A 27,206-nucleotide genomic window follows, 5' to 3' on the forward strand; every position below is an offset into this window, starting at 1 on the left:
AGAAGCATGGCGAGTGCAGCGAGCCATGCAAGGAGACGTGGTACACTTATACGGTGTGCATGTTGACCTATGTCGACATACACACCCAAAAAAAAAAACACTGAAAAACTTGTGTCGACTTTTTGACCTGTCGTCATTTTAAATGACAGTATTTTGACCTTGTTGGTATTTTAAATGTCGGTATTATGACCATGTCAGTATTTTGGCCTTATCAGGATTTTGACCATCGGTCAATTGCTGTCGGTAATTTGACTGTCGGTATTTTGATTGTAGGTATATCGGGCCTAATTCTTGATCGCAGCAGCAAATTTGTTAGCAGTGGGGCAAAACCATGTGCACTGCAGGAGAGGCAGATATAACATGTGCAGAGAGAGTTAGATTTGGGTGGGGTGTGTTCAAACTGAAATCTAAATTGTAGTGTAAAAATAAAGCAGCCAGTATTTACCCTGCACAGAAACAAAATAACCCACCCAAATCTAACTCTCTCTGCAAATGTTATATCTGCCCCCCCTGCAGTACACATGGTTTGCCCAATTGCTAACAAACTTGCTGCTGCGATCAACTCAGAATTATCCCCATCATACTAAACCATCTCCAAATATGCAACCTTTTAGTAGTCTGCATCATGTTTATAGTTCCCTCCTCACTTTACATATCCACCTGATACAGACAAATAAAAGGAAGACACAGAACAAAATCATTTCTTAATCCCATCAAACAAACTACCCCCAAGTACATCATTCTAGTGCAAGTACCATTTGCTAGATTGCTCCAGAGACTTTTTCAAGTACTTGCCAATGCCAGCCTGTAACACTCTACAAGGCATCTCCTTGTACACTCCCTATTTTCCCTTAATAAGAGCTGTAATGTTCCTAACAGAGCAGCCTTTGTGCTTCCACCAGCAGGAGGACCGGACTGAACACTGCTAGAACGAGATGAGAATATCAAGAAGGAAAGACAACTCTGATGCATGACGCGCCCTGTTCTAGCCATTCAGCTGTAAAGTGGAAGCTCTCAGCACTGAAACTTATTCACTACAGTACAGTAATACAAACCCTTTCTGTGTATAAATGAGTTTCATTTGTTCCTAGACTAAGAGCTTTCTCATGCAACAATTTATTGAGTGAAAGCATCTACTTGGTATGTTCCTTTTTAACAAAAAACATAGAATGATATATTAACACGTCCATTCCCCCACTTGTCAACCATTGTAGAACCCCCCCTCCCCCCCGCATGTCTCCAAATACACTGCCAGATAAGTTTCTGCTTATGGTCACAATTTGTTTCACAGTTGTTGACACCTATTGTCACCATCTTTTAGCCTGCTAAAATGTGATATGGCTACTACTTCATTGTAGGACCACAAAATAATCCAGTACACAATCGTCTCACCTTGTGTATATACCATTCTTCCTGCAGAAAGAATTCTTTACAGAGAGTCGGCGGTTGTTCAGTTCTAGAGCAGGGAATCGACTCTCATCAAGACTGACCATCTCTCCGTGGCAGAGGTTGCTGTTTTTAGGATTACAGGCTGTGTGGACAAAAAGTATTGTTGAGGACGAACAAATCAATATACTAAGAGACCTTGTGGCTAGCCGAAAACCAGACAGATTTCTCACCTGAATCAGATTTTTTGGCATACTTTTTGCTCTGTCCCCGGATGATCAAAGCAAACACCAGCAGAAGGATAAAGATGAGCCCAATGAGCGCAATGACAACCAAGAACCACCACTCTTCATAGAAAGGGTTTGCTTTTGTGGCTGTAATAACACAAAAATTCACAAAATTAGTTACCAGTGATAAGGTGATAAGGAGAACTGGCTCTCCTCAGTGTGCTTCCCAGAATAGAATACTGTGTATATATATATATATATATATATATATATATATATATATACATACATACAGTATATACAATAGATTCTGTACACACAAAACTCAGAGGATGAAGGTCTGCACACCCTCATTTCCATGCTGATTACCAACAAACCACAACCCATGATAAAAGTCTACATGAATATAAATTACATAATGGAACTGTGGATGTCCATCTACCACAACAAGAATGATGACATTTGGTCAGCACCCCACCCATCTAACCATAGGTGATTTTCTAGTCTTGCATACCAATGGTATGGGTAGTTTAAAGGCACTATGCGGGATAATTCTCAAACCGTCTAAAGTGGACCAGTGGATGTATGCTCATAGCAACCAATCAGAATCTAGCTATCATTTTGTAGAATGTTCTAGAAAAATGATAGCTAGAATCTCATTGGTTGCTATGTCCACCTCCATCGGTACTCTTTAGGAGGTTTGGTACATCTCCCTCTAATAGTGGTAAGCATCATTTTATAAACAGAAAGTGTTAGTGTAGGCTCCCAACTAAATGAGGTCAACTTATACCCGAAAATTCTAAAAGTTTTATGGTAATCACTATTCAGATGAGAAAGGTCTATGTATTACCTGACACAGATGTGGAGGGTGGGCTGGGTGTTCCATATCCATAGTCATTGACAGCAATCACACGGAAGTCATAGCTCACTCCCTGTTTTAGGATGTCCATGTTAAAGGTGTATGAAGTTGCCTCCTTTGGAATGTCCTTGATGAGAATGTCCCATAGTCCTTCATCTAAATAGAGGAGATAAAACATAGCTACACTCATTTTAAAAGTACACATAAAAAGTAAGCAAATACAATACTATATAAAGAAGCACACACAGCACTGCTGACGTAGCACTCCATTGGGGACATGACTAAGTATATTCTAAATGTCTACAGTGAGACACTGAAAGTAAAAGCACCAGCTACCGTAACCTTCTGAATTATAAAAACACTATGTCAGGCAGATTCATGGTGTCTACAGTAGCTATGGAGACTGCTCAATCATGTGTCCTAGTCTGAACATTTTATCCTATATAAGTATTAAATATACAGGACTTAGATTTAGGGCAATATCCAATTATCCGCTGTAATTTACCATGGCTAATTGATCCCCCCAGGGGGGGGGAATCAATTATCCCGGGGCCAACAGAATAATTTTATTTTCTTCACATGCCCGGGGCAGTCAATACACATTTTTCAGCCAAATTGGGCTACAATTGGATTGCCCGATAATGACCATTGGGCAAAAATCGCAGTAATAGCCTTTTTTCCCAGGAAATTATTCCTCAGTGTTAATACTGTATATCTTTAACTGCGTTCATGAGCAGTATTTTATGATCATGGTGCATACCTGATGGCCTGGCCTCTATAACGTATCTGGTAATAGGGCTCTTTCCCGGATCCCCACTTGACCATTGGATGCCGATTAATGAACTGTATCTAGAAATAGATGGGACACCCGGTGGTCCTGGAGCACCTGAAAAACAGTTTTTTAAAGAAAATGAATAAATGTATCTCTATTTCACTTAAATAACATATACATCTGAAAAAACATAGGCTGATTTAGTATCTTATTATAGATATGGTAAGTTGATCAATAAGAATAAAACATTTTAAAACTTCTCATGATTCAGGAAGCCCTATCATTTTGTCTCACTCCAAAATTGTACCCTTTGCTGCCTGGAAGTTTGGACTGGTCTACTAAATGACTGCAGCCTCAGTTAATAGAGTGATGTTGTACATATCATTGCAACATGCGCTATTACATCCTCTCTTCTGATTTTTAGAGGAAGGGCAAATGTACAGTATGTCCCACAAAATACAGCTTGAGGGCACAGTTCTTGCTTTGTTGAAGGCATTTACCATCTCCTGGTCCCGTGGTTACATTAGCTTCTATGTCTGGCCCATAAGTGAAAGTTTTGGCCCTTATTCGAAAACGGTAAGTCACTCCTTCAGCTAGATCCTTTAGCTTCATCCAAAGAGGACTGTTTCCCTTTACATCCACTGTTACGATCTTACTAATTCCTGGGAGATAGGGTAGTGAGAAAAAATACAGAAAGACAACAATCAAGTGTTTTGTAGGAGAAAATGTATTGAAAATGTAAAGAATAGGTCAGGAAATGATATTTTCAGTTCATAAACTCTAAATCATTTTTACTTGCAGTCTCTATATCTGAGATGAAGAACCAGTCTAGTAGTTGGTAATTTGTGTGACTTTAGGAAGGATTCTGGACTGCACCCAAATGTCACAAGTAGTATAATATTCTCCTTTATTGTTGCAGTTGGTAAGGTGGACATGCTGTAGCTGATAATACAAACACTACAGATAAAATTTAGTTCATTGTGATTTGGCTAGTATGGACAAATAAATGTCAGAACTAGATACTTGTAAGATCCATCTCCTCACATGCTGGGGGCCGCCCAGCACATTGCAAGGCCGTCCAGCATGTGTAGCGCCACCTCACAATCACGCATCAAATTAAAGTCGACCCCTACCAGTGCTGTGTGGTCAGGAGGTCAGTCGCCATTTTTTTGATCAGAGCGGCTGCTTGTGATGTCACGCAGCCGCCCCATAAAGACTCCCAGCGCGCCCCATTTCGGCTCAAAACACTGCATCGCCACCCACCCACCACTGTCAATCATGTTGTGGACGCACCTTCGGGGATGCACTGGTAATGTGAATGAAAGCGCAGGGGTCACTGGTACTGTAACTAGTATTTATTCATAGATAATACTATAGTCACATAATGATTTCAATATTGAGAATACATAATAAATTATAAATGTGAAATTCTCAATACATTTTTCAGTACAAGTATTTCCAAAGCATGTCTATTATGTATTCCAACAAAAACAATTACTTTGTGACGTGGTGTGCTCTGCGCCCAGCATTCAGACATGATAGTTAATCAGTCTAAGCATGTTTAAGCAAATGTACAATAGTATCTAATTATTCAGTATGTTTAGCTATTTGAGCTTTTTCATCAAGGCTTCCAGTATAATGTTGAACATCTCCTCTAGGCCTCATACCCACAAGGCTTTACTAGCGTTTGGAGCTTACTGTATTTTTCCCAAAAACATTTACATTTAATAAAATCCAAAAATCGGTAATTTGGTCTATTTACTAAGCTTTGGGTGGAGATAAAGTGCCAATCAGCACCTAACTGTCATTTTTCTAACACAGCCTGTGACTTGGCAGTTAGGAGCTGATTGGCTGGTACTTTATCTCCATCCAAGGCTTAGTAAGGCTCCAAGGCTTAGACCAATCTGTAAACCAAACTGGAATGCAAACAGAACACTATTAGAATAGCAATGGGTTTGGCCAGGGCCAAAACTAGGATTTTCGTCACCCGGGGCAAGGCAGTAATTTGGCGCCCTCCCCCCAAAAAAACAAAGCACAAAAAAAATTCTATCAGACTAAAATTATCAGATTATCAAAAATTTGGAAAAAAGGGGATACTACTGGACAATATTCCTCTATGTGCCTCAAATGCCCTATGCGTCACATGCCCCATGAGCAAGTTCAACTACATGCTCCTCCGTGTGTCCCCATACATTGCATTATATCATAACACTTCATCACTGCACTACATTCCTCCATCCACTGCACTACATCACTATACTACAAGGGTGGCCAACCAGTCAGAGACAAAGAGCCAAAAAATCACGTTAGGTATGTCAAAGAGCTGACATAGCGGCAAAGGCGTGCATATAAAAATGGGGTGTGGCCTTGTGCCTGCTAGGCCTTGCCCCTGGTATAAAATACATTTAAAAAACAAGATCCCCATAAAATAAATCTTTAAAGACAGATCCAACATAAAATACATTGAAAAAGCCACTTCTACATAAAAGAATTAAAAAAAGACAGGTCCACATAAAATCCAGCCAGCTGCCCCATGTGTCACTCCTGCTAGCACCCTCCTATGTCACTCCAGCCAGCTCCCCCATGTGTCACTCCAACTAGCTCCCGCTACTGTCACTACACCCCCCAACCCAACTCGTGCCATTGCAGCAGCCACTTGTGTGTCTTCTGTATGTCTCACCTTTAGTATCTGGCACCCTCAGTTCTCAGACCCTGTAGTGCTGCTGCTGCATGTCTGTCTAGAGTGCAGCGGTTTCCAGATCTGTTGTGGTCAAGTGACTTAGCGTGTCGGGAGCCACCTTTGAATACAGAAAGAGCCGCATGCGGCTCAAGAGCCACAGGTTGGCCACTGCTGCTATACTACATCTCCTACACGCTGAACTACATCACTACACTACATGCCCCTATGCACTGCACTACATACCCTATATGCTACACTACATCACTACACTACATCCCCTTACATGCTACACCACATCAGTGCACTACATGCCCCTATATACTGCAATACATTACTACACTACATAACCTATATGGTACACTACATCACTGTACTACACCCCCCTATAAACCACACCAAATCCCCACATCTGGGAGGCAAAGCGGAGATTGATACTGCTAACTGCGAGCACAGTGCGCTTCTACAGCTTGTACGGTGCACTGCACGCTAGTTGCAGCACTGCATGGCAAAGAAGAGCATTTAAGGCAGAAGCCGACATGGGAGAGATCCCAGGTACTGGAGCTCACCCGCACAGCATCGGAGCCATCTGCGGGCAGACAGGTGGGTTAGATACATTGCCCTGGGAGCGGTCTACTGTCTCAATGGAGCAGCACAGCACTGCCGGTAAAAAAAAACAAAAAAATCCTGCTCCTCTGTAACTCCTTGGCGCCCCCTCAAATCCTGCACCCGGGGCGCATGCCCTCTTAGCGCGCCCCCCCCCCCCCCCCCCCCCCCAGTTACGGCCCTGGTTTGGCAACACTAACAACAATGGTTTCTAGTATAAAACCCATTATTAGTGTTAAATAGAATACAAAAACATCTAATAAGAAACAATGGGTATGAGCACTTAGATCACTGCATTGTAAACTTGCATAAAGTGTTAGGCTGTATCGGCATAACTGGAGCCTGACTTACCATCTACTGGGGTGCAGGGCTCATACACCAATCTGTATCCTTCCAAAATTCCATTAGGATAAACGGGTGCATCCCATGATACATTCACAGATGTGGTAGTCAGCTCACTGAATCTAAGTGATGCAGGGGCACTGGGAGCTGTGAGGAAAACAGACTGAGGATCATCCAAACCCATCACAACATGAGCAGCACACAGACATAGCTTACAGTAGCCAGACTGCATGTACAGTACGTGGTTGTAGAAGTAGCTTCATGGGGCAGTTCAACAGAATGGGGTGAGGTGAGCATAGATGAGAGCACAACCCAGTGAGAGAAGGACATTTTCCAGTAATTCAGAACCCCTTTAATGAACCTTAAAAGTAAGTGCATTTTTTTTGTATAAAGTTTACGATTACTAAGGTAAAACATCTGTCCAGCTAGTCATAGCAGAATCACAGTCTCCATTAGTATGTAGCGCTATACCTTTATAACTGGAGCGATCATAGATATCCATCATTACACTTATTTTAATAAATCATCATATAGTACTTTTATTGCAATAGTAAACATGCAGTATAATGATGCAATAGTAAACATGTAGTATAATAATGCAATAGTAAACATGCAGTATAATGATGCAATAGTAAACATGTAGTATAATAATGCAATAGTAAACATGCAGTATGACAGAAGCCAACATCTCGCAATCCATAAACTCTATTGTTATTTGTCACAAATGAATAGTGGCGACATGAGGAACAAGAGTATAAAAAAAAATCACACACATGAGAACATAACATATGGTATACTGCATTTAACAACGGTCAGCACAATGCACCAATCAGTATATTGGGACCATTATGATAAATAACTAATCAGAGTACTGAGCCAGCCCCGACAGACAAGACAGCAGCACCAGCCCAGAAGGAAATGGCCGCCACGCTAATCTGACTCTACCCATGATGCTTTCTGGCTTCTTTCCTGATTCCCATGCAAACTTACTGTATTGTTACTGGCATGATGTGACCACTTCATTTACAATCATTTATTTTTGCACGTTTTACCTAAGTCAGAGATGCCAATTGTACTAGCTGTATATAAGAATTCTATAAACAATCCCTGACCACTTTCATGTGGAATGAAATATTCCACAGAGGAATGTGACCGCAGAATAAGAAACAACACACCCACCACACACTGTGGGCAGCATGGATGGTGTAATGGTTAACATTACTGCCTCACAGCACGGAGGTCATGGCTCTGATTCTCACCGTGGACCTGCGTGGAGTTTGTATATTCTCCCTGTGTTTGCGTGGGGTTCCTCCCATAATCCAAAAATATACTGATAATTGGCTCACAACTAAAATGAACCCTAGTGTGTAGTGTATGTGTGCGCATGTTTATGTGGTAGTGAATATAAGGGGCGATTCAGAGTTGATCGTAGCTGTGATTTTGCAGGGCTACGATCAGGCACACTGACATGCGGGGGGACGCCCAGCACAGGGCAAGCCCACCCCGCATGTCAGTCCCTGACCCTTTGCAGATGTACAAAAGCATCGCACAGCGTGCCCCCTAAATGGCGGCTTAATGCCACCGCCCCGCCCCCTCCCGCCTCTGCCTGTCGTCAGGCAGAGGTGATCGCTAGCTAAAGACAGCAGTTGGCTGTCTGGCATGCGTTGGTGCACTGCAGTGCCGGCGCATGCGCAATTCAGACCCGATCGCTGCTGTGCGAAAAAGCACAGCAGCGATCGAGCCTGAATGACCCCCTAGACTGTAAGCTTCACTGGGGCAGGGACTGATGTGAATGGACAAATATTCTCTGTACAGCGCTGCGGAATATGTGTGTGCTATATAAATAACTGGTAATAATGTATAGTTATAGGACATATAGGTCCTCATTTATGTTTATTAGGAATTGCATAGCTGCAAAGGAAGCGACTGTGTAATTCGGTGTAGTTAGAACTGAAAGGCAGCAGGAAGTGTCTGTAGGAGATGGACGCCTCCTGTTTGCATTTGTGAGATCCGAGGGCTGCATATGAGGACGTAGCATCGGATCACCATAGCGATCATCGGTCGTGATCACAATGTTTTTAGGCACCGGTCAGCCTATGTAAACTGAAGCTTCCTCAGGCTAGCCGTCGGAACAGGACACCTGGGTCCAGTAAGTTTGCATCTGACGACGCAGACCCTGGACCCATCACGCCATAGAAATGGTGCTGGGTGCCACCCCAGCTCTGCCCACCAAATGCTGTAGCATGTTAATCATGCTGTGGCTGACATGGGGCTGTGTATGATATCGTATATGCACAGAAAGGGTCTTATGTTTCAGCAGACCCACAACCATCGTATTTGTGTGTAAACTAATCGGGTTTACACTTTACATACAAATATGAATTAGCCCCATAATGTAGTAGTGTTTAGTATGGCCCATTGCTTTAGCACTAGTTTTCACTGCTGTTTGTCTACATTGCTGTAGTTTTACTGTGCTCTTATTTCTAAGCTGACAGTATGATGAACAGGAATCATTTGTCAACAAGAAATGAAACATGTTTTCGTATCAGGAATTTCCATGTATTATGATGTGAAAATATATTTAAAAAAACACAGTTTTGTTTACTAGGTACTGTATATTGTCGGAAACAAGCGTTTCAGCATTTACAGGTTCTCTCATTTCATGATTTAAGAGAGACAACTGCACCCTCATCCCCCAATACACAAACCACAGAGGAAATCTATTAAAAGAAAGAGATGTGGAATATCTTAAATCAAACAACTTACAGGATCCAAAACAGCATGGATTTACTGGTGGGAGATCACGCCAAACAAATCTTATTTACTTTTTTGACTCTGTGACGAAAATAATAGATCAAGGGGGAGCTGTAGCTGTAGCACATCTAGACTTTGGTAAGGCATTTGACACTGTCCCACATCGCAGACTGCTAAATAAACTTGAAAGCGTGGGGGTGGATTATAAAACAGTTAAATGGATAAGAAGTGAACCTGGTTAAAGGATAGGAAACAGACAGTTGTAGTTAATGGAGTGCAATCTATGGAGGGAAATGTTACCAGTGGAGTACCCCAGGGATCTATACTTGGTCCAGTTCTCTTTAATATCTTTGTTGGTGACATTACAGATGGTATTGAAGGGAAGATATGCCTTTTTGCAGATGATACAAAGATATGCAACAGGGTAGACTAACCGGGAGGGTTAAAACAAATGATTGATGACCTAGGTAGGCTTGAGAAATGGTCAAGAACGTGGCAACTACAGTTTAATGCTAAAAAATGCAAATCATGCACTTGGTAGAGATGAGCGCCTGAAATTTTTCGGGTTTTGTGTTTTGGTTTTGGGTTCGGTTCCGCGGCCGTGTTTTGGGTTCGAACGCGTTTTGGCAAAACCTCACCGAATTTTTTTTGTCGGATTCGGGTGTGTTTTGGATTCGGGTGTTTTTTTCAAAAAACACTAAAAAACAGCTTAAATCATAGAATTTGGGGGTCATTTTGATCCCAAAGTATTATTAACCTCAAAAACCATAATTTACACTCATTTTCAGTCTATTCTGAATACCTCACACCTCACAATATTATTTTTAGTCCTAAAATTTGCACCGAGGTCGCTGTGTGAGTAAGATAAGCGACCCTAGTGGCCGACACAAACACCGGGCCCATCTAGGAGTGGCACTGCAGTGTCACGCAGGATGTCCCTTCCAAAAAACCCTCCCCAAACAGCACATGACGCAAAGAAAAAAAGAGGCGCAATGAGGTAGCTGTGTGAGTAAGATTAGCGACCCTAGTGGCCGACACAAACACCGGGCCCATCTAGGAGTGGCACTGCAGTGTCACGCAGGATGGCCCTTCCAAAAAACCCTCCCCAAACAGCACATGACGCAAAGAAAAAAAGAGGCGCAATGAGGTAGCTGTGTGAGTAAGATTAGCGACCCTAGTGGCCGACACAAACACCGGGCCCATCTAGGAGTGGCACTGCAGTGTCACGCAGGATGTCCCTTCCAAAAAACCCTCCCCAAACAGCACATGACGCAAAGAAAAAAAGAGGCGCAATGAGGTAGCTGACTGTGTGAGTAAGATTAGCGACCCTAGTGGCCGACACAAACACCGGGCCCATCTAGGAGTGGCACTGCAGTGTCACGCAGGATGTCCCTTCCAAAAAACCCTCCCCAATCAGCACATGATGCAAAGAAAAAGAAAAGAAAAAAGAGGTGCAAGATGGAATTGTCCTTGGGCCCTCCCACCCACCCTTATGTTGTATAAACAAAACAGGACATGCACACTTTAACCAACCCATCATTTCAGTGACAGGGTCTGCCACACGACTGTGACTGATATGACGGGTTGGTTTGGACCCCCCCCAAAAAAGAAGCAATTAATCTCTCCTTGCACAAACTGGCTCTACAGAGGCAAGATGTCCACCTCATCTTCACCCTCCGATATATCACCGTGTACATCCCCCTCCTCACAGATTATCAATTCGTCCCCACTGGAATCCACCATCTCAGCTCCCTGTGTACTTTGTGGAGGCAATTGCTGCTGGTCAATGTCTCCGCGGAGGAATTGATTATAATTCATTTTAATGAACATCATCTTCTCCACATTTTCTGGATGTAACCTCGTACGCCGATTGCTGACAAGGTGAGCGGCGGCACTAAACACTCTTTCGGAGTACACACTTGTGGGAGGGCAACTTAGGTAGAATAAAGCCAGTTTGTGCAAGGGCCTCCAAATTGCCTCTTTTTCCTGCCAGTATAAGTACGGACTGTGTGACGTGCCTACTTGGATGCGGTCACTCATATAATCCTCCACCATTCTATCAATGTTGAGAGAATCATATGCAGTGACAGTAGACGACATGTCCGTAATCGTTGTCAGGTCCTTCAGTCCGGACCAGATGTCAGCATCAGCAGTCGCTCCAGACTGCCCTGCATCACCGCCAGCGGGTGGGCTCGGAATTCTGAGCCTTTTCCTCGCACCCCCAGTTGCGGGAGAATGTGAAGGAGGAGATGTTGACAGGTCGCGTTCCGCTTGACTTGACAATTTTGTCACCAGCAGGTCTTTCAACCCCAGCAGACCTGTGTCTGCCGGAAAGAGAGATCCAAGGTAGGCTTTAAATCTAGGATCGAGCACGGTGGCCAAAATGTAGTGCTCTGATTTCAACAGATTGACCACCCGTGAATCCTTGTTAAGCGAATTAAGGGCTGCATCCACAAGTCCCACATGCCTAGCGGAATCGCTCCCTTTTAGCTCCTTCTTCAATGCCTCCAGCTTCTTCTGCAAAAGCCTGATGAGGGGAATGACCTGACTCAGGCTGGCAGTGTCTGAACTGACTTCACGTGTGGCAAGTTCAAAGGGCATCAGAACCTTGCACAACGTTGAAATCATTCTCCACTGCACTTGAGACAGGTGCATTCCACCTACTATATCGTGCTCAATTGTATAGGCTTGAATGGCCTTTTGCTGCTCCTCCAACCTCTGAAGCATATAGAGGGTTGAATTCCACCTCGTTACCACTTCTTGCTTCAGATGATGGCAGGGCAGGTTCAGTAGTTTTTGGTGGTGCTCCAGTTTTCTGTACGTGGTGCCTGTACGCCGAAAGTGTCCCGCAATTCTTCTGGCCACCGACAGCATCTCTTGCACGCCCCTGTCGTTTTTTAAAAAATTCTGCACCACCAAATTCAAGGTATGTGCAAAACATGGGACGTGCTGGAATTGGCCCAGATTTAATGCACACACAATATTGCTGGCGTTGTCCGATGCCACAAATCCACAGGAGAGTCCAATTGGGGTAAGCCATTCCGCGATGATCTTCCTCAGTTGCCGTAAGAGGTTTTCAGCTGTGTGCGTATTCTGGAAAGCGGTGATACAAAGCGTAGCCTGCCTAGGAAAGAGTTGGCGTTTGCGAGATGCTGCTACTGGTGCCGCCGCTGCTGTTCTTGCGGCGGGAGTCCATACATCTACCCAGTGGGCTGTCACAGTCATATAGTCCTGACCCTGCCCTGCTCCACTTGTCCACATGTCCGTGGTTAAGTGGACATTGGGTACAGCTGCATTTTTTAGGACACTGGTGACTCTTTTTCTGAGGTCTGTGTACATTTTCGGTATCGCCTGCCTAGAGAAATGGAACCTAGATGGTATTTGGTACCGGGGACACAGTACCTCCAACAAGTCTCTAGTTGGCTCTGCAGTAATGATGGATACCGGAACCACGTTTCTCACCACCCAGGATGCCAAGGCCTCAGTTATCCGCTTTGCAGTAGGATGACTGCTGTGATATTTCATCTTCCTCGCAAAGGACTGTTGAACAGTCAATTGCTTACTGGAAGTAGTACAAGTGGGCTTACGACTTCCCCTCTGGGATGACCATCGACTCCCAGCGGCAACAACAGCAGCGCCAGCAGCAGTAGGCGTTACACGCAAGGATGCATCGGAGGAATCCCAGGCAGGAGAGGACTCGTCAGAATTGCCAGTGACATGGCCTGCAGGACTATTGGCATTCCTGGGGAAGGAGGAAATTGACACTGAGGGAGTTGGTGGGGTGGTTTGCGTGAGCTTGGTTACAAGAGGAAGGGATTTACTGGTCAGTGGACTGCTTCCGCTGTCACCCAAAGTTTTTGAACTTGTCACTGACTTATTATGAATGCGCTGCAGGTGACGTATAAGGGAGGATGTTCCGAGGTGGTTAACGTCCTTACCCCTACTTATTACAGCTTGACAAAGGGAACACACGGCTTGACACCTGTTGTCCGCATTTCTGGTGAAATACCTCCACACCGAAGAGCTGATTTTTTTGGTATTTTCACCTGGCATGTCAACGGCCATATTCCTCCCACGGACAACAGGTGTCTCCCCGGGTGCCTGACTTAAACAAACCACCTCACCATCAGAATCCTCCTGGTCAATTTCCTCCCCAGCGCCAGCAACACCCATATCCTCCTCATCCTGGTGTACTTCAACACTGACATCTTCAATCTGACTATCAGGAACTGGACTGCGGGTGCTCCTTCCAGCACTTGCAGGGGGCGTGCAAATGGTGGAAGGCGCATGCTCTTCACGTCCAGTGTTGGGAAGGTCAGGCATCGCAACCGACACAATTGGACTCTCCTTGTGGATTTGGGATTTCGAAGAATGCACAGTTCTTTGCTGTGCTGCTTTTGCCAGCTTGAGTCTTTTCATTTTTCTAGCGAGAGGCTGAGTGCTTCCATCCTCATGTGAAGCTGAACCACTAGCCATGAACATAGGCCAGGGCCTCAGCCGTTCCTTGCCACTCCGTGTGGTAAATGGCATATTGGCAAGTTTACGCTTCTCCTCCGACAATTTTATTTTAGGTTTTGGAGTCCTTTTTTTACTGATATTTGGTGTTTTGGATTTGACATGCTCTGTACTATGACATTGGGCATCGGCCTTGGCAGACGACGTTGCTGGCATTTCATCGTCTCGGCCATGACTAGTGGCAGCAGCTTCAGCACGAGGTGGAAGTGGATCTTGATCTTTCCCTAATTTTGGAACCTCAACATTTTTGTTCTCCATATTTTAATAGGCACAACTAAAAGGCACCTCAGGTAAACAATGGAGATGGATGGATTGGATACTAGTATACAATTATGGACGGGCTGCCGAGTGCCGACACAGAGGTAGCCACAGCCGTGAACTACCGCACTGTACTGTGTCTGCTGCTAATATATAGACTGGTTGATAAAGAGATAGTATACTCGTAACTAGTATGTATGTATAAAGAAAGAAAAAAAAACCACGGTTAGGTGGTATATACAATTATGGACGGGCTGCCGAGTGCCGACACAGAGGTAGCCACAGCCGTGAACTACCGCACTGTACTGTGTCTGCTGCTAATATATAGACTGGTTGATAAAGAGATAGTATACTCGTAACTAGTATGTATGTATAAAGAAAGAAAAAAAAACCACGGTTAGGTGGTATATACAATTATGGACGGGCTGCCGAGTGCCGACACAGAGGTAGCCACAGCCGTGAACTACCGCACTGTACTGTGTCTGCTGCTAATATATAGACTGGTTGATAAAGAGATAGTATACTCGTAACTAGTATGTATGTATAAAGAAAGAAAAAAAAACCACGGTTAGGTGGTATATACAATTATGGATGGGCTGCCGAGTGCCGACACAGAGGTAGCCACAGCCGTGAACTACCGCACTGTACTGTGTCTGCTGCTAATATATAGACTGGTTGATAAAGAGATAGTATACTCGTAACTAGTATGTATGTATAAAGAAAGAAAAAAAAACCACGGTTAGGTGGTATATACAATTATGGACGGGCTGCCGAGTGCCGACACAGAGGTAGCCACAGCCGTGAACTACCGCACTGTACTGTGTCTGCTGCTAATATATAGACTGGTTGATAAAGAGATAGTATACTCGTAACTAGTATGTATGTATAAAGAAAGAAAAAAAAACCACGGTTAGGTGGTATATACAATTATGGACGGGCTGCCGAGTGCCGACACAGAGGTAGCCACAGCCGTGAACTACCGCACTGTACTGTGTCTGCTGCTAATATAGACTGGTTGATAAAGAGATAGTATACTCGTAACTAGTATGTATGTATAAAGAAAGAAAAAAAAACCACGGTTAGGTGGTATATACAATTATGGACGGGCTGCCGAGTGCCGACACAGAGGTAGCCACAGCCGTGAACTACCGCACTGTACTGTGTCTGCTGCTAATATATAGACTGGTTGATAAAGAGATAGTATACTCGTAACTAGTATGTATGTATAAAGAAAGAAAAAAAAACCACGGTTAGGTGGTATATACAATTATGGACGGGCTGCCGAGTGCCGACACAGAGGTAGCCACAGCCGTGAACTACCGCACTGTACTGTGTCTGCTGCTAATATATAGACTGGTTGATAAAGAGATAGTATACTCGTAACTAGTATGTATGTATAAAGAAAGAAAAAAAAACCACGGTTAGGTGGTATATACAATTATGGACGGGCTGCCGAGTGCCGACACAGAGGTAGCCACAGCCGTGAACTACCGCACTGTACTGTGTCTGCTGCTAATATATAGACTGGTTGATAAAGAGATAGTATACTCGTAACTAGTATGTATGTATAAAGAAAGAAAAAAAAACCACGGTTAGGTGGTATATACAATTATGGACGGGCTGCCGAGTGCCGACACAGAGGTAGCCACAGCCGTGAACTACCGCACTGTACTGTGTCTGCTGCTAATATAGACTGGTTGATAAAGAGATAGTATACTCGTAACTAGTATGTATGTATAAAGAAAGAAAAAAAAACCACGGTTAGGTGGTATATACAATTATGGACGGGCTGCCGAGTGCCGACACAGAGGTAGCCACAGCCGTGAACTACCGCACTGTACTGTGTCTGCTGCTAATATAGACTGGTTGATAAAGAGATAGTATACTACTAATATTATATATACTGGTGGTCAGGTCACTGGTCACTAGTCACACTGGCAGTGGCACTCCTGCAGCAAAAGTGTGCACTGTTTAATTTTAATATAATATTATGTACTCCTGGCTCCTGCTATAACCTATAACTGGCACTGCAGTAGTGCTCCCCAGTCTCCCCCACAATTATAAGCTGTGTGAGCTGAGCAGTCAGACAGATATATAATATATATAGATGATGCAGCACACTGGCCTGAGCCTGAGCAGTGCACACAGATATGGTATGTGACTGACTGAGTCACTGTGTGTATCGCTTTTTTCAGGCAGAGAACGGATATATTAAATAAACTGCACTGTGTGTCTGGTGGTCACTCACTATATAATATATTATGTACTCCTGGCTCCTGCTATAACCTATAACTGGCACTGCAGTAGTGCTCCCCAGTCTCCCCCACAATTATAAGCTGTGTGAGCTGAGCAGTCAGACAGGGGTGGTCTTCTGTTTGCCGGCGGTCGGGCTCCCGGCGCTCAGTATACCGGCGCCGGGAGCCCGACAGCCGGAATACCGACAATTATTTTCCCTCGTGGGGGTCCACGACCCCCATAGAGGGAGAATAAAATAGTGTGGCGCGCGTAGCGCGCCACCGTGCCCGTAGCGTGGCGAGCGCAGCGAGCCCGCAAGGGGCTCATTTGCGCTCGCCAAGCTGTCGGTAAGCCGGCGGTCGGGCTCCCGGCGCCGGGATGCTGGTCGCCGGGAGCCCGACCGCCGGCCAGCCGTAGTGAACCCGTCAGACAGATATATATAATATTATATATAGATAATAGATGATGCAGCACACTGGCCTGAGCCTGAGCAGTGCACACAGATATGGTATGTGACTGAGTCACTGTGTGCTGTGTATCGCTTTTTTCAGGCAGAGAACGGATTATAAATAAAACTGGTGGTCACTATCAGCAAAACTCTGCACTGTACTGAGTACTCCTAATGCTCCCCAAAATTAGTAAATCAAGTGTCTCTCTAATCTATTCTAAACGGAGAGGACGCCAGCCACGTCCTCTCCCTATCAATCTCAATGCACGTGTGAAAATGGCGGCGACGCGCGGCTCCTTATATAGAATCCGAGTCTCGCGATAGAATCCGAGCCTCGCGAGAATCCGACAGCGTCATGATGACGTTCGGGCGCGCTCGGGTTAACCGAGCAAGGCGGGAAGATCCGAGTCGCTCGGACCCGTGAAAAAAAACATGAAGTTCTGGCGGGTTCGGATTCAGAGAAACCGAACCCGCTCATCTCTAGCACTTGGGTCTCAAAAACCCAAAGGCTAAATATAGTATCAAGGGTACTATAATGGAAACTACGGAGGGGGAAAGGGATTTAGGAGTCACTATTTCAAGTGACTTAAAGGCAGGAAAGCAATTCAACAAAGCAATGGGAAAGGCAAGTCAGATACTTAGTTGCATAGGGAGAGGAATCAGTAGCAGGAAAAGAGAAGTAATAATGCCACTGTATAGGTCATTGGGACGGCCCCATCTGGAATACTGTGTCCAGTTCTGGAGACCATATCTCCAGAAGGATATAAATACATTAGAGAGTGTACAAAGAAGGGCAACTAAAATGGTGCATGGCCTACATCACAAAACTTACCCGGAAAGGCTAAAAGATCTTAACATGTATAGTTTGGAGGAGAGAAGGGAAAGGGGGGACATGATAGAAACTATCAAATATGCCAAGGGTCTTAACAAAGTTCAGGAAGGAAACATTCTTCAAAGAAAGAGAAGTATTAGAACTCGTGTGTCACAACTGAGGGTTTAGGCTGACGGGAGGAAGCCTCAGTTGTAGGGGCTGAGTTGAAATTAAACCTGGGAGGTTTAATCAGACCCCTGGACATGTAAGTGCAGAATGATTACCCGAAGGTGTGACCATGACAACCAGTTTAAAATTCAAAATAAAAGTTTATTAGCAAACTCCGTGTGATAACAAGCAGTATTCAAGTTTAGCAAAGACAGTGGCAAATAACACAGTTCCTGGAATACATAACCATAGGAGGTATCACAGAGCACTGGTAGGTTTAGAACAGATGGAAAAGTCCTTTGATGGAATCACCTTACCAGGCCTGGTTGTAGTTGTAGAAATAGCCGAGGAACATGCCAGTAGTTGTAGCAGGTGAATCTGTAACTTGAGTATGCTGCTGTATCAGCTGGATGAAACCAGCCAGGTGGTAAAACACGGAGTGGATGCTGAGTGGAATCAGCCAGGTGATGAAATGCAGAGTGGATGCTGAATGGAATCAGCCAGGTACTAAAGTCACGGAGTGGATGCTGGATGGAACCAGCCAGGTGATAAAACACAGAGTGGATGATGTGAGATGCTAGGGAGCGTAGAAACAGAATAGCTGAAAGATGATTACCGGTGGTAGTGGATACTGCTGGTAAGATAGGATCCGCTGGATCAGCACCGGTGTTTGGTAGAAGCTGGAATCAGTTGAAAGCTGGCTGCTTGGAAGCAGATAGTAGATAGCTGGAAACTGGACAGCCACGGAAGGCTGTAGAGTCAGGCTGCACTGCAAGATGGAAAGCAGGTGCGGGTCTCTTTGTGGATGCTGGAGACAGGAACTGGAACCTGGAAAAACAAGCCACAGGAGAGAGAGACTGGAACAAGGTATGACATTCAAAGCACTGACATCTATCTGGCCCAGACACAGGATACTTATACCTGCTGCTATGCAGGCATTGGCTGGGCAATTATGCAGATTCCAGAGATGGTGGATTGGAGGAATTGGAGCATGTGATCAAATCCAACATGGCTGCGCCCATGCTGGAACCTGGAGGGAAAACCTGGTTTGGAATGAAATATGCAGCGGAGGGCAGGAGACGTCATATAACAGTTACATGCTGAGACACATGAAGGACAGCGGAGACTGTGGGAGGCATGATAAATCACTCTGAGAGCACGCAGCAATAACACAGGAATGGCGGTGGAGGCCGCAGAGGACGGGAGACGCCATGTTGGATTCAAACATGGCGCCGCTGTGGTAGTGTCTCAGAATGACAGGAGGGATGTGCAGAGTGTTGACACAGATGAGATCCGGACTTGGAACGCTGGGCCAGCCTCAGAAGACACCTAAACGGCAGGTAATGGCGTCCAGATACCCGGATCGTGACAGCACCCCCCCCTTTTGGAGTGGCCCCAGGACACTTCTTAGGCTTTAAAGGAAACTTTGCGTGGAAATTTTGGACCAAGGCAGGAGCATGGACGTCTGAGGCATTGGTCCAAGAGCGTTCTTCAGGACCATAGCCCTTCCAGTCAATGAGATACTGTAACTGACCGTAACGGAAACGTGAGTCCAAAATCTTGGCCACCTCGTACTCGACTCCCCGTTGAGTCTGAACTTTGGGAGCTGGAGGAAGTGCGGAATGAAACCGATTCAGAATCAGCGGTTTCAACAAAGAAACATGAAATGTCCTGGGTATTTTCAAGAAGGGTGGTAACTGTAATCTGTAGGCAACAGGATTGATGACTTGTTCAATCTTGAAGGGTCCGATATAGCGAGGTGCAAATTTCATGCTGGGAACTCTCAACCTCAAATTCTTTGTGGACAACCACACACGATCACCCACCTTGAGAGCAGGAACCGCTCTACGCTTCCTATCGGCAAACTTCTTATACCTGAATGAGGCTTTAAGCAGGGCTGCGCGGACGTTCCTCCAGTTATTTGAAAACTGACGCAAGGTGACATCCACTGCTGGAACAGAAGTTGCGGGAAGCGGTTGGAATTCTGGGACTTTAGGGTGGAATCCATAATTAATGAAGAATGGTGTAGAAGAAGATGAGGAATGGTATTGATTGTTGTGGCTGAACTCGGCCCAAGGAAGGAGTTGAACCCAGTCATCTTGAGAGGAAGACACATATATACGGAGGAAGGCCTCCAAGTCCTGATTCACCCTCTCGGTTTGACCATTGGTCTGAGGATGGTAAGCCGTGGAAAACTTTAACTTGACTTGGAGGGCTTGACACAAACTTCGCCAAAATTTGGCTACAAATTGTACTCCACGATCCGAGATGATCTCTTCAGGAAGACCGTGAAGTCGGAAGATCTCTTATATAAATACTTGAGCCAACTTGGAAGCTGACGGAAGACCGGTGAGAGGGATGAAATGTGCCATCTTGGTGAACCGGTCAACTACCACCCAGATGGTATTAAACTTGTTGCAGATAGGTAGATCGGAAACAAAGTCCATCGACAAATGGGTCCATGGTCGACGGGGAACAGATAATGGAACCAGTTGCCCCGCAGGCGACTGGCGGGAGACTTTGTGTTGGGCACACTTTGGGCAGGAGGCAATAAATTCCATAACGTCCTTCTTCAGAGTTGGCCACCAGTAGGACCTAGAGATAAACTCCAGGGTTTTCTGAATGCCTGTATGTCCAGCAAAGCAGGAAGCGTGGGCCCAATGCATGAGCTTCTTCCTTAGAACTGGCTTAACAAAACTTTTCCCTGGCGGGGGCGTAGAGTCCATCCCTACCGTGGAGAATTCCAACGGATTAATAATAGGATGCTTGTCTGCAGACTCGGACTCATTTTCTTGCTCCCATGAGCGGGAAAGGGCATCGGCCTTACGATTCTGAGAACCCGGACAGAACTGGAGTTTAAAGTATAACCTAGAGAAGAAAAGTGCCCATCTGGCCTGACGAGGGTTCAGACATTGTGCGCCTTTGAGATATAAAAGATTTTTGTGGTCGGTAAGTATGGTGATTGAATGAGAAGCTCCCTCCAACAGGTATCTCCACTCCTCCAGAGCGAGCTTGATGGCTAGCAACTCCTGATCGCCAATGGCATAGTTGCGCTCAGCTGGGGAGAACTTCCGGGAGAAGAAACTGCAAAGATGTATATGTCCATCTTTGGCCCTCTGGGATAACACCGCTCCTACTCCAACGGAGGAGGCATCTACCTCTAAGATAAAAGGAGAGTCGGTGTCGGGCTGTTTCAGAACTGGTGCAGAGATGAACCGTTCCTTCAGAAGGTGAAAGGCCTGCGTAGCTTCTTCGGACCACTTGGACGGATTAGCACCTTTCTTGGTTAATGCAGTGATAGGCGCCACAATGGTGGAAAAGTCTCGTATAAACTTTCTATAATAATTGGCGAACCCTAAGAACCTCTGGACCCCTTTGAGGGTTAAGGGTATAGGCCAATTCTGGATTGCTTGGAGTTTCTCAGGATCCATCTCTAGTCCGGAACCGGACACAATGTAACCTAGAAACGGAATGGTTTTAACTTCAAACATACACTTCTCCAATTTACAATAGAGGTGGTTGACACGGAGACGGGAAAGAACCTCCTTTACCCAGAAACGATGATCTTCTAGATTATTAGCAAAGATGAGGATGTCATCTAGATAAACCACGACATGGCGGTATAAGATGTCCCTGAAGATCTCATTCACGAAGTGCTGGAAGACTGCTGGAGCGTTGCTCAATCTGAAGGGCATGACGAGGTACTCATAATGTCCGTCACGGGTGTTAAAGGCGGTCTTCCACTCGTCACCCTCACGGATTCGGATGAGATTGTAGGCACCCCTCAAGTCCAGCTTTGTGAAAATGGTTGCACCACTAACTCTATCAAAGAGCTCTGTAATCAGGGGTAAAGGGTATCGGTTCTTGACAGTAATGTCGTTCAGACCTCTGTAGTCGATGCACGGACGCAGACCACCGTCTTTCTTCTTAACGAAGAAGAAGCCTGCGCCGGCTGGAGAAGAAGATGGTCGGATGAAACCCTTCGCCAGGTTCTCTTTGATGTACTCTTCCATGGAGTGTGTCTCAGGCAGAGACAACGGATAAGTTCGGCCTCGCGGTGGAACCTTCCCTGGAATGAGGTCGATTGGGCAGTCCCATTCTCTATGAGGAGGAAGGATATCAGCAGAGGCTTTACTGAACACGTCCGTGAAGTCTTGATATGGAGGAGGTGGAACATCAGATGACCTGGGGAAGGAAGAACAAACAGGAAGAACTTTGGCTAAACAAGTCTCAGCACAGGAGGGACCCCATGCCAGTATTTGCGTAGTCGTCCAATCAATCGATGGGTTGTGGAGACGGAGCCATGGAAGGCCTAAAACCACTGGATGTGTGGCTCTTGGAATCACTAGAAAAGAAATGTACTCAGAATGAAGAACTCCCACTCTCAGACGAACTGGAAGAGTCCTTAAGGAAATGACTGCGTCAAAAATCTTGCTGCCATCCACGGCAGTCAAAGAGATGGACGAGGACAGTCTCTCGGTGGGTAGGGACCACCGTTTAACATAAGCTTCGCTTATGAATTCCCAGCTGCTCCGGAATCAAGGAGGGCAATGACGTTCCTGTAACGTTGAGCAATTTGGAGCGACACTGGGAGGTTACAATCATGAGGAGATGGAGAGGAGATCATTACTCCTAGCCGGCCCTCTCCTTGGCGAGCTAGGATCTGGAGTCCCGAACGTTTGGGACAGGCGTTGATAGTGTGCGACGGAGCTGCACAGTAGAGACATAGAGACTCGGAGAGGCGTCTTCGGCGCTCAGCGGGAGATAGACGGGAACGACCAATTTGCATAGGCTCATCCTTGGATGGAGATGGTTGACGAGGAGGAGGAGCAGAAGATTTAGGAACGGATGATCTTCCTCGCTCGGTTGCTCTCTCTCTGAACCGTAGATCAACCTTCGTGCATAGTGAAATTAGCTCATCCAACTTAGAAGGCAAGTCTCTGGTAGCTAACTCATCTTTAATGCGTTCTGACAAGCCATGCCAGAATGCAGCATACAGGGCCTCGTCGTTCCAGGCCAGTTCAGATGCCAGGATTTTGAACTGTATAAGATACTGTCCCACAGTACGTGTTCCCTGGCGTAGACGGAGAATCTCAGATGAAGCAGAGGAAACCCGGCCCGGCTCGTCGAAGATGCGCCTGAATGCTGCTACAAAGTCAGTATAGGAGGACAGCAGGGGATCAGACTTCTCCCATAACGGTGATGCCCAATCAAGGGCTGAGCCACTGAGGAGAGAAATAATATAAGCAACTTTGGTACGGTCACTGGGGAAGTTGCCAGATTGAAGCTCAAAATGGATTTCGCATTGGTTGAGAAATCCCCTGCAGAACCTTGGAGATCCGTGAAATTTTGCTGGCGTTGGAAGATGAAGACGTGGTATGGAAATGAGCAAGGTGGGTGGGGCTACAGCTGGAGTCACTGTGGTGGACGCACCAGACGTGCCAGGTCCACGGAGGGTCGTCTGAATCCCATCCAGCCGAGTAGAGAGATCCTGGAGACAGCGGATGATGCAGTGGCGTAACTACTGCCCCCGCAGTCCTCGCGGTGGCTTGGGGGCGAGGGGCTGCGGGGGCGCCACTGATTACAGCAGACTGACATGCGGACAAACGTCCGCATGTCAGTCTGCTTTATTGGAGGGACACGGCGGGCGCAGCGTGTGCCTATCCTGTGTCCCTCCTGAGCCCTGCATCATCTCCGGCGGCCCGCGGGTCTAATAGGGGGAAGTGCCGTCCGTGAGCCAATTAGAGCTCACGGACGGCACTTCCCCCTATCAGACCCGCGGCCGCCGGAGATGATGCAGGACTCAGGAGGGACACAGGAGAGGCACACGCTGCGCCCGCCGTGTCCCTCCAAGTTCTCCAACAAGCGGCGGCTGCACTGCGGCATATCTGTCACGGGGGGGGAGAGAGGAGAGGGTGTCTGGCACCGGGGAATATATGGCCATTGGGGGGGGGATGTCAGGCACTAGGGGGGATATCCGGCACTGGGGCATATATGACACTGTGGGGGGGGGCGGGGGATATCTGGCACTAGGGCATATCTGGCACTGGGGAAGGGGGGGGGGGGATATCTGGCACTGGGGCATATATGGCACTGGGGGGGGGGGGGGGATATCTGGCACTAGGGCATATCGCACTGGGGGGGGGGGATGTCTGGCACTGGGGGGGATATCTGGCACTGGGGCATATATGGCACTGGGGGGGGGGATATCTGGCACGGGGTGGATATGTGGCACTGGGGGGGGGGGGGGATATCTGGCACTGGGAGGGAATATCTGGCCCTGGGGCTTATATGGCACTGGGGGAGAATATCTGGCACTGGGGGGGAATATCTGTCACTGGGGATATATGGCACTCGGGGGGAGTATATGGCACTGGCGGCATATCTGGCACTGGGGGAATATCTGGCACTGGGGGCATATGTGGCACTGGGGGGGAATATATGGCACTGGCGGCATATCTGGCATGGGGGGAATATCTGGCACTGGGGGCATATGTGGCACTGGGGGGGAATATCTGGCACTGGGGGCATATCTGGCACTGGGGGGGTGTATGTGTACCTGGCACATGGGGGGGGGGGGCTATATTTGGCACCGGGGGCATGTGAGTACCTGGCACCGTGGGGAAATATCTGGCACTGGGGACATATGTGGCACTGGGAGCACAGCCCTAGCAACAAGGACTACCTCCTAGCAACGAGCATGACACCCAGTGCATGAAACACCTGACAACGAGCATGACACCCAGTGCATGAAACACCTGGCAACGAGCATGACACCCAGTGCATGAAACCCCTGACAACGAGAAGGTAATTGAAAAGTAATTAGAAGCCTTACTGTAGGACTTAATGTGTAATGGGCATTACGGTGTGTGGCATAATGTATCACGGACATTGTGGTGTGTGTCATAATGTGTCACAGGCATTACGGTGTATGGTATACTATATCGCGGGCATTGTGATATGTGGTATAATGTCTCAGGGTCATTGCAGTGTGTGGCATAATGTATCACGGACATTGCGGTGTGTGTCATAATGTGTCAGGCATTACGGTGTGTGGTATACTATATCACGGGCATTGTGGTATGTGGTATAATGTCTCAGGGTCATTGCAGTGTGGCATAATACATAACGGGCATTGCGGTGTGTGGCATAGGGTATAACGGGCAGGGCATTGCGGTATGTGTCACAGGCATTACGGTGTATGGTATACTATATCACGGGCATTGTGGTATAATGTCTCAAGGTCATTGCGGTGTGTGTCATAATGTGTCACAGGCATTGTATGTGCTATAATGTATCAGGGGCATTGCAGTGTGTAGCATAATGTATAACGGGCATTGCGATTCCTGTCATAATGTGTCGGGGGCATTACGGTGTGTGGCATAATGTGTCGGGGGCATTACAGTGTGTGCATATTGTGTCATGTGCATTGTTGTGTGCGGCATAATGTCTAAGGGCCATTGCAGTATGTGGCATAATGTATACTGGGCATTACTATAAGGAGGAAAAATGACAAATAATGTAAGGGGCATGAATCAGGATTATTTTTCTTTCCTGTGGTGGCTAACGTCTGGGCGTGCAGGTTGCAAAACTGGGGTATAAGGTAGTCTTTTCCTGCAATACCACGCCCCTTTACGAGAAACCACGCCCATTCCAACAAAACCACGCCCCTTTTTTTGCAGCGCGCGCCTTCGGCGCGCGCATATTTGTCCCTTTCTTGCTCCCAGTTATGCAGCGGGGGGGGGGGGGGGGGGGGGCGCCAAAAATTTTTTGGCTTGGGGGAGAAAAATTTCTAGTTACGCCACTGGGATGATGTGACCTTGTGCAGCCTCCTGATGTTCGAGTCTGGCTGCCAGTTCTTGCATAGGTCTAGCCGCTTGATCCTGGTCTCCGGCTGGATTCATATGGTCAGTGCTTACTGTCACAACTGAGGGTTTAGGCTGGCGGGAGGAAGCCTCAGTTGTAGGGGCTGAGTTGAAATTAAACCTGGGAGGTTTAATCAGACCCCTGGACATGTAAGTGCAGAATGATTACCCGAAGGGGTGACCATGACAACCAGTTTAAAATTCAAAATAAAAGTTTATTAACAAACTCCGTGTGATAACAAGCAGTATTCAAGTTTAGCAAAGACAGTGGCAAATAACACAGTTCCTGGAATACATAACCATAGGAGGTATCACAAAGCACTGGTAGGTTTAGAACAGATGGAAAAGTCCTTTGATGGAATCACCTTACCAGGCCTGGTTGTAGTTGTAGAAATAGCCGAGGAACATGCCAGTAGTTGTAGCAGGTGAATCTGTAACTTGAGTATGCTGCTGTATCAGCTGGATGGAACCAGCCAGGTGGTAAAACACGGAGTGGATGCTGAGTGGAATCAGCCAGGTGATGAAATGCAGAGTGGATGCTGAATGGAATCAGCCAGGTATTAAAGTCACGGAGTGGATGCTGGATGGAACCAGCCAGGTGATAAAACACAGAGTGGATGATGTGAGATGCTAGGGAGCGTAGAAACAGAATAGCTGAAAGATGATTACCGGTGGTAGTGGATACTGCTGGTAAGATAGGATCCGCTGGATCAGCACCGGTGTTTGGTAGAAGCTGGAATCAGTTGAAAGCTGGCTGCTTGGAAGCAGATAGTAGATAGCTGGAAACTGGACAGCCACGGAAGGCTGTAGAGTCAGGCTGCACTGCAAGATGGAAAGCAGGTGCGGGTCTCTTTGTGGATGCTGGAGACAGGAACAGGAACCTGGAAAAACAAGCCACAGGAGAGAGAGACTGGAACAAGGTATGACATTCAAAGCACTGACATCTATCTGGCCCAGACACAGGATACTTATACCTGCTGCTATGCAGGCATTGGCTGGGCAATTATGCAGATTCCAGAGATGGTGGATTGGAGGAATTGGAGCATGTGATCAAATCCAACATGGCTGCGCCCATGCTGGAACCTGGAGGGAAAACCTGGTTTGGAATGAAATATGCAAACATAGTGATAATGGCGGCGCCGGCCGCGGAGGGCAGGAGACGTCATATAACAGTTACATGCTGAGACACATGAAGGACAGCGGAGACTGTGGGAGGCATGATAAATCACTCTGAGAGCACGCAGCAATAACACAGGAATGGCGGTGGAGGCCGCAGAGGACGG

At 46.4% G+C, this 27,206-nt stretch overlaps 1 protein-coding gene across 4 annotated transcripts in view; it reads right to left on the reverse strand.

Moving 5' to 3' along the window:
* SDK2 (sidekick cell adhesion molecule 2) overlaps positions 1 to 27,206 on the reverse strand; it is a 1,024,610-nt gene that overhangs the window by 41,894 nt on the left and 955,510 nt on the right. For all 4 annotated transcript variants that reach the window (XM_063961173.1, XM_063961172.1, XM_063961171.1 and 1 more), the window contains 6 exons: positions 6,879 to 7,016; positions 3,745 to 3,906; positions 3,233 to 3,358; positions 2,464 to 2,628; positions 1,620 to 1,760; positions 1,393 to 1,531 (listed from right to left, as the gene is read on the reverse strand). In XM_063961173.1, coding sequence (XP_063817243.1) covers positions 1,393 to 1,531; positions 1,620 to 1,760; positions 2,464 to 2,628; positions 3,233 to 3,358; positions 3,745 to 3,906; positions 6,879 to 7,016 — 871 coding nt within the window. The remainder of the gene's footprint in view (positions 1 to 1,392; positions 1,532 to 1,619; positions 1,761 to 2,463; positions 2,629 to 3,232; positions 3,359 to 3,744; positions 3,907 to 6,878; positions 7,017 to 27,206) is intronic.

Source organism: Pseudophryne corroboree, chromosome 3 (assembly GCF_028390025.1).
Source record: "Pseudophryne corroboree isolate aPseCor3 chromosome 3, aPseCor3.hap2, whole genome shotgun sequence".
Taxonomy (NCBI): domain Eukaryota; kingdom Metazoa; phylum Chordata; class Amphibia; order Anura; family Myobatrachidae; genus Pseudophryne; species Pseudophryne corroboree.